Raw genomic sequence first — 14,784 nt, forward strand, 5'->3', positions numbered from 1 at the left:
GTGTATCTTTTGTGGATGATCTGTTCAAATCTTTGCCCCCCCCCTTTTTTTTTGTATAGATTTCTTTGTCTTACTCTTATTGAGTGATAAGAATTCTTGATAACAATTTGGATACAAGTCCTTTGTCAGTGTATTTATTGTGAATATATTATCAGCCGGTGGCTTGCCTTTCCTTTTTCTTTCTTTTTTTTTTTTTTTAAGATTTTATTTATGTATTTGACAGAGATCACAAGTAGGCAGAGAGGCAGGCAGAGAGGCAGGCAGAGAGAGAGAGAGGAGGAAGGAGGCTCCCTGCCAAGCAGAGAGCCCGATGCGGGACTCGATCCCAGGACCCTGAGATCATGACCTGAGCTGAAGGCAGAGGCTTAACCCACTGAGCCACCCAGGCACTCGCCTTTCCTTTTTCTTAATGGTGACATTTGAAGAACAGAATTTCTAATTTTGGTGAAATCCAGTTTACAATTTTTTTTCTTTTATGGTTAGTGCTTTTAATGTTCTATCTTATATCTTTGCCTGTCCCAGGATGACAAGGATTTTCTTTTGTGTTTTTTTTCGAGAAGTTTGATGGTTTCAGCACTTACATTTAGGTCTGTGATGCATTTTGAGTTCATTTCTGTGTTGCTGTTAGGAAGAGGTTGTTGTATGTTTTCTTTCTGTTGAGATAGCTAGTTGTTCCAGGATCATTTACCTGGCATCTTTGTCAGAGTCAATTGATAGGTCTGTATTTCTGTTCTTTTGCCAATGGTGCATTATCTTTATTGCTGTGGCTTTATAATAAATCTTGAAGTTAGGTAGTGTAGCTTTTCCAAATTAAAAAAAAAAAAAAGAAAACTGCTTTGCCTCTTTTAGGTCATTTCCATTCCATTTAAATTTTAGAATCAGCTTGTTAATTTCTATAGAAAGTGCCTGCTGGGAATTGTGTTGGATTGCCCTGAATCTTTAGATCACTTTTGGTAGAACTGACACATTTTAACAATATTAAGACTTTCAATTCATGAACATGGTATATCTCCATATACTGGTACTTTCTTCAGTTTGTTCCAGTAACTTTTGTAGTTTTTCAGTGACCAGGATTTACACAGATTTTGTTAAAATGTATCCCTGTGCTGTAGACTGAATGTTTATGTCTTCTGACAATTCGTAAGTTGAAATTTAACCTTCAAGGCAATGATATTAGGAGGTGGGGCCTTTGGGAGGTAATAGTTTATGGGGGCAGATCCCTACTATGTGGGATTAATGTCCTTATAAAAGAAACCAGAGAGAGCTGCTTTACCTCCTTCTGCCATGTAAGAACACGGAGAAGTCAGCAGCCCTCAAGCCACTGTGGTGGTACCACTGATCTTAGACTTCCAGCCTCCAGAACTGTGAGAAGTATTTATTATTATTAAGCTATGTAGCCTGTTGTATTTTGTCATAGCAGCTGGAACAGACCATGACACTATGCATTAGCATGATTTTGGTTGCTATACAAATGGGATTGTGTTTTTTATATTTTCTAGTTGTTTCTGTTATCTTGAAATACTGTTGATTTTTTACAATAATCTTGTGTGCCATAACTTTCCTAAAATCGTGCACTAGTTTCTGAGCTTTTTAGTAGATTACTTTGGATTTTCTACATACATGATGACATGTTACATCAAAATTGTTTTTGTACATATTTGTCTTCATCACTAGACTTGGAATTTTGAGGACAGAGATTATAAATTATTTATTTTTGATTGTCACCAGAACCTAAGATGGTATAAAAGGCAGATCCATACTTTCTGATTTTTCTTCTTTCTGGATGCCTTTTGTAGTCATGTTTGTTACTTTCTCCTCATTTCCACAATTTTGCATAGTGCGAGGACTCACTTCCTTGGCACTTTCATCTTCCCTGGCCATTTCATCTAGTTGTCAGGGTTTAAATGCTAGTTTAGGAAATTTTTTTTCTCTAGCCTGGGCCTGCCTACTTGATAATTTTATTGGATGTCTAATAGGCATCTCAGACTTAACATTAAAAAAATAAATAAACTTATCCTTGGATCTTCCTCTTGAAACTATTACTGTAGTTTTTCCATCTCAGTTAATGGTAACTTTGTTTTGTTTTTGTTTTTCTCCATTTGCACAAGCTGTCTTTTCATCATTTTGCTATTGCTATTTAAAAATGAACAGAAAACCAGGATGAAAGTCGGATTCTCTTGATAAGAAGTGGAGGTTTCTTAAAGTTAATGGAATCATTAGTATCCTGAAAACACCAAGTTTTTTCTCAGATTGAATACTTGTGTTTAACTTGTGTTAACTTGTGTTACTCAAATTGAATAGTTTGTGTTTATGTACATAATACTTAAGAAAACCACATAGATAAAATGCTGGAAATTGAAGATTTGTCTTAATCCTAAAATATTGCTTGTTATTAGCCATCGGATGAGAGGACTTAACTTTGTTATGTTTTGAGCTTTAGGTACTCCCTCAGGTTAGGACAAAAGTAGGGAACCACTTGCATTTCTTCTGTTAAATTACTTTGTAATTTAATCACCATTTATAATGTTTTTCTACTTGCAAATTCATTCTGAGTTCCACAGGAGACGTTTTAAGAATGCAACATTGTAAATTGGCCACAACCACCTTAAAAATGGGGAATAAAATTTGAAATTTCCTAGGGAGCCTCCAAATGGTAGACTGTGTAACATTTTGCTAATTTGATTAATGGATCTTTTTGAGCTGATAATAAGTACCTTCTTCATAGTTGTTAGCATTTTTCTTTCCAAAGAAGGTAAATAACTGAGGGATAATAATCTGTATACTCTTACTGGTATATAGAACGTTTCCAGTGAAATGTACTCCCTAATTGGTAGTGTCAATTTGGATTTTTGTGTCCTTTGTGTCCTTTGGCCTCTGTTGCCGGAGGAGATAAATCTCCATACATTATAATGGAAAAAGTGGAAACTTCTCTGTTTTAGACAAATGTAAAAATTACTCTGGCTCTATCATTTTAAAAAAGATTAATTGCATATGCATACATATACCCATGCTATTACTGAAGGATCATGAATATGACCTTTTATATATTCAGAAATTGATTTTCCCAGCAGGTATTGCTTTCTTGGTGATACATATTTATAATGAGAAATGCTTCAAAGAAGCTAACCTTATTAAACATATTACATTGAATTGAGGAATTCCCTTTTACCCTGTGTGAAAGATGTGGAAGAAGTTCTTTATCTCATGCTTTATTTTTATCCATGTAATTTTGGGAAACAAAGAATATGGAAAAACCACTTAGAATTATAGAGACCTTGTAGAGCAGTAGGTTTTCTTTAAATGCCGTAATCTTGTACCTAAGAATGAGGTGTAAATATGAATTTAGCAGAATTTCCATAATTATGTACATTTATTAATCATCTTTCTCCTCTTCTCCATGCTGTTCCTCTTTAAAGTGAACTAGCCTTTTGATAATGATAGATATACATGCAGTAGGAAGAAGTAATACAGAGAGATCCCGTGTACCCTTCACCCAATTCACCCCAGTGATAACATCTTGCTTAAATATAGTGCAACATCACAAACAGGACAGTAACATTCCTACAATCAAGATACAGGATGTTTTCATTACCACAAGGTTCCCTCATATTACCTTCTTTTTTTTTCTTTTTTCCTTTGGTCTCATGTTACCTTTTAGGGCCATACCCACTTTTCTCTTATGCCCACCCCACACCATTTAGGCAATCATTAATTTCTTCTGTATTTCTATAGTTTCTGTGATTTCAAGAAGTATAATATAAATGGAATCATACAGTATGCAATGTTCTGGGCTTGACTTTTTTTTCCATTTACCATAATTCTCTGGGTATTCATTCTGATTGTTAGAAGGTTTGTTTTGTTTTGTTGAGAGAGAGAGGTGGAGGGAGGGACTGAAAGAGACTGGGGAGAGAGAATCACAAGCGAACTCCTCCCGGAGCGCAGAGCCCAACACGGGGCTTGATCTCAAGACCCTGAGATCATGACCTGATCTGAAATCAAGAGTCAGATGCTTAACCATTTGAACCACCCAAGCTCCCCTCTGGTTGTTAGAGGTATCAAATGTCCATTCCTTTTTATTGCTATGTAGTATTCCCTGGCATATATAAAAAACAGATTAAGTACTTAGCTTTTGAAAGATATGAGTTGTTTTCAGTTTTATGGTTAAAAATGAAGTTGCCATGGATATTTAGGTTTAGGTTTTTGCATGAACATAATTACTTCTCTAGCATAAATACTCACGAGTGCAGTTTCCTGGTGGTATGGTAGTTATATGGTTAGTTTCATAAGAAACTCTCAAACAGTTTTCCAGAGTGCTATATCATTTTGCATTCTCATCAGCAGTGTATGAAGGATCCACTTCCTCTGCATCCTTTCCAGCATTTGGAGTTGTCACTGTTTTTTATTGTGATCGTTTTGATAGGTGTGCAGTGATAGCTCATTGTGGCTTTAATTTGCATTTCTTGGATAACTAATGACGTTGAACATTTTTTTCTTGTATTTATTTTGCCATCTGTATATCCTCTTCAGGGAGATATCTCTAGGCTGTTTGCACATTTTCTAATTGGATTCCTTTTTTTTTTTTAACTATTAAGTTTTGAGAGTTGTTTCTATATTTTAGAGACTTATCCTTTCAGATATGTGGTTTGCAAATGTTTTCTACTAGTCTGTAGTTTGACTTCTCATAGGGCCGATTGCAGAGCAAACATTTTTCATTTTGTTGAAGACCAAATGATCAGTTTTTCTTGGAATGGATTTTGTTTTTAGTGTTATGTCTCAGAACTTTTTCACCTGCCTTAGACCATTTAAGCACTCTTGACTTAGTTGTTTTTTTTTTCTAAGAAGTTTATAGTTTTATATTTTTTATTTATGTCCATGATCTCCCCCCCCAAAAAAAAAGATTATTTATTTATTTATTTGTTAGAGAGTGAGACAGAGCATGAGCCTGGGATAGGGTAGGGAGAGATACAGACTACACGCTGCATAGGGAGCCTGATGTGGGACTCACTCCCAAGACCCTGGCGTCATGACGTGAGCAGAAGGCAGACACTTAACTGACTGAGCCACCCGGAGGCCCCCATGATCCCTTTTGCATTAATTTTTACATAATGTGTGTCTTGGTTGAGGTTAATTATTTTGCCTGTAGTTCTTGAGGTCTTAGATCATGGATTTAAGATTTTTCCTCTTCACATTTAAGTATTTGGTGCTTTAAATTTTCTTCTCAGCATGGCTTCAGCTGTAGCCCACAAATTTTGATACATTGTGTTTTTTATTTTCAAGTAGTTCAGTGTATATGTGGGTTTTCCTTGAGACTCTGTGATTATTTAGGAAGTGTGATGTTTAGTTTCCAAGTGTTTGGAAATTTTCCTCTTTTTGTTACTGATTTCTAGTTTAGTACCATTGTGGTCAGAAAACACATCCTGTATGATTTCAATATTTTTATTTGTTAAGGCATATGTTTTATGGGCCAGAATGTGGTCTATCTTGGTATACGTTTTTGAGTGTTTGAAAAGAATATGTATTCTGCTGTTGTTGAGCGAAGCGTTCTATAAATATGAGTTAGATTCTTTTGGTTGATGATGATGTTGAATCCTTTATAGGCTTGCTGATTTTCTGTCAAGTTATTCTATCAGTTGTTGAGAAACAAGTTTTGAAGTCTCTAACTTTAGTTGTGGATTTGTCTAGTTCTTTTAGTTCTATCAGTTTTTGCTTGACATATATTGCAGGTCCAAGACCTTTAGCGTTGTTGTGTCTTGGTGTATTGGTCCTTTTATTGTTATTGAATGTCCTTCCCTGCCTTGGATAATTTCATAGCCCTCCCTGCTTTGTTTTGATTAATGTTTGCATGATACATCTTTTTCCATCATTGAACTTTCAAACTGCCCATGTCGGTATCTTCAAAGTGTTTTTCCCAAGACAGCATGTAGTTGTGTCATTTTTAAAAAGTGAGATCACAATGTTCTATAACATTATATCCATTTCCGGTGTGTAATGATTCTGTATTTATGTATCTTGTGAAGTAATCACTACAGTAAGTCTAGTTAATGTCCATCACCACACATAGTTAGCAGTTGTTTTTCTGTGATGAGAGCTTTTAAGATACACTCTCTTAGCTACTTTCAAATATGATACAGTAGTATTAACTGTAGTCACCATGCTGTACATTATATCTCCAAGATCTATTTATTTGGTGCCTGCAAGTTTGTACCTTTTGATGACCTTCATTCATTTCACCCACCTGCCTCCCTGCCATGGCCCTCTACATCTGGCAACTCCAGTCTTTTCTTTGTAGCAATGGGTTTGGTGGTGGTTGGTTTTTTAGATTCCACATATAAGTGAGGTCATATGGTGTGTATTTTTGACTTTGTCTTATTTCAGTTTATATAATCCCCTCAGAGTTTACCCATGTTGTTGCAAATGGCAGAATTTTCTTCTTTTTTTGTGGTAGAATAATATTCCCCTGTGTGTGTGTGTATCTCATTTTCTTTAGCCATTCATTGCTCTGTGGACACGTAGGTTGTTTTCACATCTTGGCTATTGTAAGTATAGCTGCAGTGAACATGGGGTTATGGGTATCTTCTTGAGTCAGTGGTCTCAGATAAGTATCCACTTTTAAATAATCACTGAGTCTGATTGCTGGATCATATGTAGTTCTATTTTTAATTTTTTAAGGAACTCCATATTGCTTTCCATAGCAGCTGTACCAGTTTACATTCTCATCAGCAGTATACAAAGGTTCCGTTTTCTCCACATCCTCACCAACACTTGTTATTTCTTGTGTTTTTGATAGTCATTCCAACAGGTGTGAGGTGACATCTCACTGTGGTTTTGACTTGTATTTCCCCGATGATTACTGATGTGGAATGCCTGTACATGGACGTGTTGGCCATATACATGTCTTCTTTGGTAAGATGTCTACTTACACATCTGTTCATTTTTAAAACAGGTTGTTTATTTTTTTTGCAGTTGAGTTTTATGAGTTTTTTAATATATTTAGGATATTAACCCCTTATCAGATATGTGATTTGCAATATTTTCTCCCATTTGGTGGGTTGTGTTTTCATTTTGTTGATGGTTTCCCTTGCTGTGCGTAAGATTTTTGGTTTTGTCCCACTAGTATATTTTTGTTTGTGTTACATTTGCTTTTGGTGTCAAATCCAAAAATTCCTCACCAAGAGTGATGTCAAGGAGCTTACCTTTATGTTTTCTTCTAGGTTTCAGGTCTTATGTTCAAGTCTTTAATTTATTTTGAGTTAGTTTTTGTGTGTGGTGTTAAGGTAGCGCTCCGCTTTCATTCTTTTGAATGGACTGTTCAGTTTTCTCAACATTGTTTATTGAAGAGATTGGACTTCCTCCATTGTATATTTTTGGCTTCTTTGTTGTAAATTAATTGACCATGTATATATGGTCCACATATATGTGGGCTTGTTTCTGGACTTTTCTGTGTTCCATTGATCTACGTGTTTGTTTCTATGCCAATACCATGTTTCAATTACTATAACTTTGTGATGGAGTTTGAAATCAGGAAGCAGGTTGCCTCCAGCTTTGTTCTTTCTCAGGATTGCTTTGGCTGCTTGGAGTCTTCTCTGGTTCCATACAAATTTTAGGATTGTTTGTTTTATTTCTGCGAAAAATACCATTGGAATTTTGGTAGGGAATGAGGTGAATTTATAGATTGTTTGGGTAGGATGGAGTATTGATTCTTCTGATATTGATTCTTTTAATCCACAAGCATGGATTATTTTTCCATATTTTTGTGTCTTCATTTCCTTTCATCAGTGTCTTGTGATTTCCAGTGTACAGGTCTTTCACCTCCTTGGTTAAATTTATTCCTAGGTATTTTATTCTTTTGATGCAATTGTAAATGGGATTGTCTTCTTAATTTCTTTCAGATAGTTCATTATTAGTGTGTAGAATTGTAATAAATTTTTATATGTTGATTTTGTGTCACACAGCTTTCCTGAATTCATTTATTAATTCCAAGGGTTATTTGGTGAAGTTGTTGGGATTTTCTGTATATAAAATCTTACCGTTTGCACTGGCAGTTATACATGTTCCTTTCTGATCTGGATGCTAATTATTTATTTTTTCTGGCCTAATCACTCTGGCTAGGACTTCCAGTATTTTGTTGAGTAAAAGTGGCAAGAGTGGCCATCCTTGTCTTGTTCCTGATCTTAGAGGAAAAATAGTCAACATTTCACCATTGAGTATGATGTTAGCTGTGGGCTTGACATATCTAGCCTTTATTATGTTGAGGCATGTTCTCCCTGTACCCAGTTTTTTGAGAGTTGTTTTGTTTTGTTTTTATCATAAATGGATGTTGAATTTTGTCAGATTTTTTTCTGTATCTGTTGAGATGATTATATGATTTTTATCTTTGATTTTCTTAATGTGGTATACAGTACATTGATTGATTTGTGGGTGTTGAACCATCCTTGTGTCCTTGGAATAAATGCCACTTGATCATGGTGTATGGTCCTTCTAATGTATTGTTGAATTTGTTTTGGTAATATTTTGTTGAGGATTTCTGCATCAGTGTTTATTAAGGATATTGGCCTGTAATTTTCTTTTCTCGTGGTACCTTTGTCTGTTTTTTGTATTGATAATACAGGCCTTGTAAAATGAGTTTGGAAGTATTACATCATCTTTTGTTTTTGGGAAGAATTTGGGAAGGACTGGTATTTATTCTTCTGTAAATATTTGGTAGAATTCACCAGTGAAGCCATCTGGTCCTGGACTTTTGTTTGTTGGGAAGTTTTTGATTAGTGATTCAATCTCCTAATTAGGAATTTGTCTGTTCAGATTTTCTGTTTGTTTGTTTGTTTATTTATTTATTTGTGATTCAACCTTGATAGGTTGTATGTTTCTAGGAATTTATCTGTTTCTTATAGTGTGTACAGTTTGTTGGCATGTAATTATTCATAGTATTCTTTTACGGTCTTTTGTATTTCTGTGGTATTGCTTGTAATGTCTCCTCTTTCATTTCTGATTTTATTTGGTTCTTTTCTCCCCTGCCCCTTTTTTTTTGGTGAGTCTAGCTAAAGGTTTGTTAATTTTTGTTTATCTTTTCAAAAAAAAGCTCAAATCAATGAATCATGGAACACTTGGGGCGTCTGGGTGGCTCAGTCGGTTGGGTGTCTGCCTCTGGCTTAGATCGTGATCCTGCGGTCCTGGGATCGGGCCCCACATCAGGCTCCTTGCTCAACGGGAAGCCTGCTTCTCCCTCTGCCTGCCGCTCTCCCTGCTTGTGTTCTCTCTCACTCTCAGATAAATGAGTAAAATCTTAAAAAAAAAAACAACAACAAAAACCTATACAAACAAACGATATACTGTATGGTGACTAACATAACATAATTTAAAAAAATAAAAAAAAACCACTCAGCTCTTAGTTTGATCTTTTTAAATTGTATTTTTAGTTTCTATTTATTTATTTCTAATATTTATTTTTTCCATCTTTCTGCTTACTTTGGGTTTTGTTTGTTCTTTTTCTAGCTGAGGTGTAAGGAAAGTTGGGTTGTTTGAGTTTTTTTTTGTTTATTGATTATTGATATGACATCATCCTTAGAACTGCTTTTGTGGCATCCAAGAAATTGTGGTATGCTGTATTTTCAATTTAATTTGTTGCGAAATAGTTCTTCTAGTTCTCTTTGATTTCTTCTTTGATGCATGGCTGCTAACATTGTGTTATGTTTTGATTCTCCAAAATCTATATGCTTTTTTTTTCCTTACAGAGCCCTAAGATAGTTGTTCTTTGTGTTTTGTTGATAGTTTGTACATGTTGTGTGGGGAAAGGTGTTTTTCTTTTTTCCTTTTTTCTTTTTTTTTAGGTGCATAGTCCTTGATACCAGAAGTCACTTTCTTAAATTGGGAACTTCATAGAATTAAGCACTCAGAAGTGGTTAAGAAAAAATTTGTGGAGCAAGTATCTAGCTAAGCTTTACAAATAGGTTTATGTTCTTATATGAAACATTTAGTCATCTGCTTAATTTTTGTATTTCATTAGTGTAAATAGAGGTGTATAGTTTCTGTAATTAGCCATACGGAAGTGAAATTTCTGCTTATGGTATTTTCTCGTTATAAAGTAAATGGTGGCTTATAGCAATGGGATGTAGATAGTGTTTTCTATTTTAGCAGTTACAGCCCTAATTTTATGTGTTTACATGATTTATTATGATAAATAATAAAGTGTTTCATGAATACCTACGCACATAGTTCCTAAAACTCGTTCAATATTTCTGAGTAGTATTTTTCTAACTATAGATAGCCTGAAATGTTAGTGGTTTAGTGGGTAATGAAATCAGTTTAGAGGGTTTCCAAATAGCATTTTCAGAATGAAACATAAAAAAGCTTATTAAAGAACATGGCTCCAGGTAAAAAATTTTCTGTGGAACTTCGGGATATGTATATCAGTTTACAACATAGAAAGTATTTTTTACTGTGTTGTATGGTTCAAACAGTGACTACTCTTTTAGAGCACCTCACTAGTTAAAATCTGGTGTAAAACTTTACGTATTCTTTTTCCATTTAAAAGGGTTAATATAGGGGCGCCTGGGTGGCTCAGTGGGTTAATAAAGCCTCTGACTTCGGCTCAGGTCATGATCTCGGGGTCCTGGGATCCAGCCCCACATCCAGCTCTCTGCTCAGCAGGGAGCCTGCTCCCCTCCCCCCACCCTGCCTGCTGCTCTGCCTACTTGTGATCTCTCTCTCTCTCTCTGTCAAATAAATAAAATTTTAAAAATAAAAATAAAAGGGTTAATATAATCATAATTTTGGCTGATTTTGTGTGAGCTTGGAATTGTGGTCTACAAAGCACTTATAAGAATTTAAGCTTACGTTGAGATCATTACATGGAAATATGAGATAGAATGAAGTCATATGTATAATGGATTATTTTAAGTGATTATATTTTGAACTGACATCTTGGTAACGTCAAGTAAGAAGTAATGTTAGTGAGATGGGTAAGAACTATCACTTAAACAGTTTGGCTTGGGTTGAAAAACATAAAAAATATCAGTGTCTTATTTTTCTTGTGCTTTATGTTATTTTGATGACATTTAAATCTAGGAGGTTAAGATATAAGGACTCTCAGATTTAAATCTGAGTATGAAATAAGAAAACAAATATTAAAATGGTTCCTGGTATTTTAATATACTATCTGCTGTACACAAGGAAACATTTTATTTTAAATAGAAGCAATATAGTCGAGCTAATGTAAGTCAAAATGCTATACTAGATTGACTTGTTTTTTTGTTTTTTTAAAGATTTTATTTATTTATTCGACAGACAGAGATCACAAGTAGGCAGAGAGGCAGGCAGAGAGTGGAGGAAGCAGGCTCCCTGCTGAGCAGACAGCCAGATGCAGGGCTAGATCCCAGGACCCTGGGATCATGACCTGAGCCGAAGGCAGAGGCTTTAACCCACTGAGCCACCCAGGCGCCCCTAGATTTACTTGTTTTATATGTAATTAAAATATTGACGACCGTTGGAATTGTTTCTTAGTTATGAGTCACAAAGGAATAATGATTCAATAGTATACTATATGGTTTTCACCTATGCGATGGGATTTTGCTTACTCATATTTCTATTATTAGTGCCAGTTAGAGACACAGCCAACAATATAGTGGTATGTTATAAACAATGTAAGGAATGACTTCTTTCTCAGCGTTTCTTTGTTTTTTTTTTGTGTGTGTTTTTTTTTTAGGACATTTATGTTTTTGAAGTGTATGTGTCACTTATTTTTCCTGATGTTCCTCCATTTTTCTTTTTATTTTGTTTCTTCATAATCAAATGGAGGTTATGATTTTTTGGCTAGAAAGCTACATCAGTGTTGTTGTGGTCTTTGTAAGGTATCACAGGCAGAGACACAGAATCTCGTTTTGCACATTTGGGCGATACTGATTTTGACCTCTGGTTAAGATCTTTGTTTTCTTCACTGCATAATAACGTTTTTCTTTTGTAACTGACCAGCGGGGGTGGGTGAAGACTTCCTAATTTTGCATTTCGAACCAAACTTTTCTGGACCTAGTATCCATTTAGTATCCACTGATGATTTTTAATTGAATCAATTTCTTAGAGAAGTTTTTATTTTGATTTTTATGTAATTTTAAACTTAGAGAAAAACTGCAATATTAATATAAGAAACTTTTCTATCTTCTTTGTTCCCAATTCGCCAATTGTTTACATTGTACATATTTAAACTGTAAAATGAGTATGAGTCCCTGTCTCAAGCAGTATTGATTTTCTTTGTCTCCTAGTTTCATTTCAAAGGGTTTATTTGTTTTTTTCTTCTTACTCTGTGTAGTTGTACAGAATTCTTTTATAATTCTTGTTCTTTCTGGATTCCCTCTTCATTTAAAGTTGCTGAATACTGATCATTTTCTGAGAAATTTTATGTGTGGGTGTGCATATGTGCATCTATACACATATGAACTTAGCAATTCTATTCACTTCTTAAATTGTTCTTTAAAATGGGCATGGGACAAATATTTTTAAATCACAAGGTTGCATAGAAAAGGCTCTAGAGTTAGGGAAGCCAATCCACCAGCTCTTTTTGTCATGACTCTTAAAAATTACCTTTCCTTGGGGCGCCAGGGTGGCTCTGTCGTTACGCATCTGGCTTTGGCTCAGGTCATGATCCCAGGGTCCTGGGATCAAACCCCACATGGGGCTCCCCACTTGGCGGGAAGCCTGCTTCTCCCTCTCTGGCTGTCTCTCTCTGTCAAATAAGTAAATAGAATCTTTTTTAAAAAAATTACCTTTCCTTGTAAGTATTCTTTGATTCAATTCAAATCAACAGATATAGAGTGTCTGCTGTGTTTAAAAGATACCGTAGAAAGAATCAAGTAATTAAAATGCCTTAAATTTATAATGCTTTGCAGTTTCCGAAACATCTTTGAATATGCATTTTCTTAATTGTTATTACCAGTAACTCAGGAAGGTAGATAGTTCAGATAGATTTATTCCCATTTTATATGAAGAAATTGAGGTCTTGAAAGATTGTGACTTAACCCTGGGCCCAGTGAGTGACAGCTGAAGCATGAACCAAAGTATAAGCTCAGGGCTCTTGTAAATTCTCCTTCACTCCCTTTATGCAGTGACTAAGGATGCATTAATTTATGCAAATTCCTGGCCACAATGAGGGTATGTTTTAATTCATTCACTTAGTATTTTAAGTGTTTCAAGGGCTGGGATAGGATCAGTAAAATAAGATCAAGACAGTATCTTATAGGTTCATATAGTAGCGTATGAATAAGGTGCTTTTCAATTAAGACAGTGACACTTATCAAAATGCTTGGGTATATGAGAGTGGTTATAGCATGCTTTTTCTTGTTTCATCGGTGGGTCTTTTGAACCTGAGTGTTGAAAGTAGTGCTGGGCTGGGATTAGAGACTCCCACTTACTGTGATCCGTGAGTAAGATCAGTACGTTCAGGATCCTTACTTAATATGTACCATTAAATTGATGTTTTCCTTACGGGATTGTGGATTTTGTCCATGCAACATCTTCCCTCTTTTTACCATTACCCCTCAAAGGTTCAGTGCCAGAAAGAACAGGACTGTATCTTTATTTTCTCATCACATCCTCTCTTGAATAGATCATACTTTCATTGCTGTCTTTCCAGTTTGGCTCTGACTCACTGCTGTGATTCTAGCTGTTGAACAGTCTTTCAAGTTAGCAGTTAGTATTCTGGTTAAGTAAAACTTGTCACGAGGCTGCCATTCTTAGTAGTGTAGCTAGGGCAGTTTTACTAAATCAGTTATTAGGCCCCTTTTGTCAGAGGCATAACAATTGCATGTCACAGCCCTCCCTAAATATTGATATTTAAGATTTGCTGGAAATTCAGTCTGAAACTTTATTATACTTCTAGTTTTGAGTTTAGAGAAACCAAACGTCAATGAAGCGACATTTGTACTGTTTTAATATTTTAGAAGAAAACTTAAACTGTTGTAGTCTGTCTACTATTTTTGCCTTACCTGATTAAATTTTGCTGTTGTGTTAATAAGTTCAAAGGAAATGTTCTAATTAGTTTCTGTCGTAACTGGGAACCATAATAAGTTAGAGTACTTTGGAAAGTATGATAACACCTGCTCACTAGTAAATATCAATTCTTTGTCTGGCTCTTTTCCAGTCTCACTAACTGTGTCTAAATGTGTGAACCTCTTACCATCTGGGTACTTCAATTTTCTTCTAAATTTAAACAAACAAAAAGTCTTCCCTGTATTCTACCTAATACAGTTTTGAAAGATAATGGGAGGTCATTAAAGTGCTAGCTAAAATCTAACTATTTAAAAATCATTGGCTTTAAATATATACTATCTTAAAATACTAATTTACTACTTAAAAGCCATTGACTCTTTTTTCTCTTTTAGTGTACTTCATTGCTTAGTATAAGACCTCTATTTTTAGAATACAGTGTATTTGAAGACCAAGCTTCATTGTTGAATTTGACAGGCATGGCACAAGGCCAGTGTGATGAGCCCAAAGGGAGAATTTGCAGAATATGCAGGTTGAAGGAGACCCGGGACTGACTGTCCACGAAGTCCAGGCTATCTGTGTTCATTCCCATGGATGGGAGATTTGCTTCAAGTTGACCGTTGTCTTCCTTCTGTACCATCTGATTCCAGTCTGCACTTGTCTTTTATAGCTCGAGACCGTCGGATGGCAGCTTAACCTTCAGATGGCTCACTCTGCTCAGGCGAAACTGAAGTCTCCTCAAGCTGTATTACAGCTAGGAGTGAGCAATGAAGATTCCAAGGTAAGACATGGTATCTCACTGAAATGGTGTAT

At 35.3% G+C, this 14,784-nt stretch overlaps 1 protein-coding gene across 5 annotated transcripts in view; it reads left to right on the top strand.

Moving 5' to 3' along the window:
- Nucleotides 1-14,784, top strand: part of COMMD10 (COMM domain containing 10) — a gene marked incomplete at its 3' end in the record, with an annotated part of 190,865 nt that overhangs the window by 22,804 nt on the left and 153,277 nt on the right. For all 5 annotated transcript variants that reach the window (XM_080804049.1, XM_080804051.1, XM_080804047.1 and 2 more), the window contains one exon: nt 14,642-14,752. In XM_080804049.1, coding sequence (XP_080660175.1) covers nt 14,642-14,752 — 111 coding nt within the window. The remainder of the gene's footprint in view (nt 1-14,641; nt 14,753-14,784) is intronic.

This window comes from Martes martes (genome assembly GCF_963455335.1).
Source record: "Martes martes genome assembly, chromosome: 5".
In the NCBI taxonomy this organism is placed as follows: Eukaryota; Metazoa; Chordata; class Mammalia; order Carnivora; family Mustelidae; genus Martes; species Martes martes.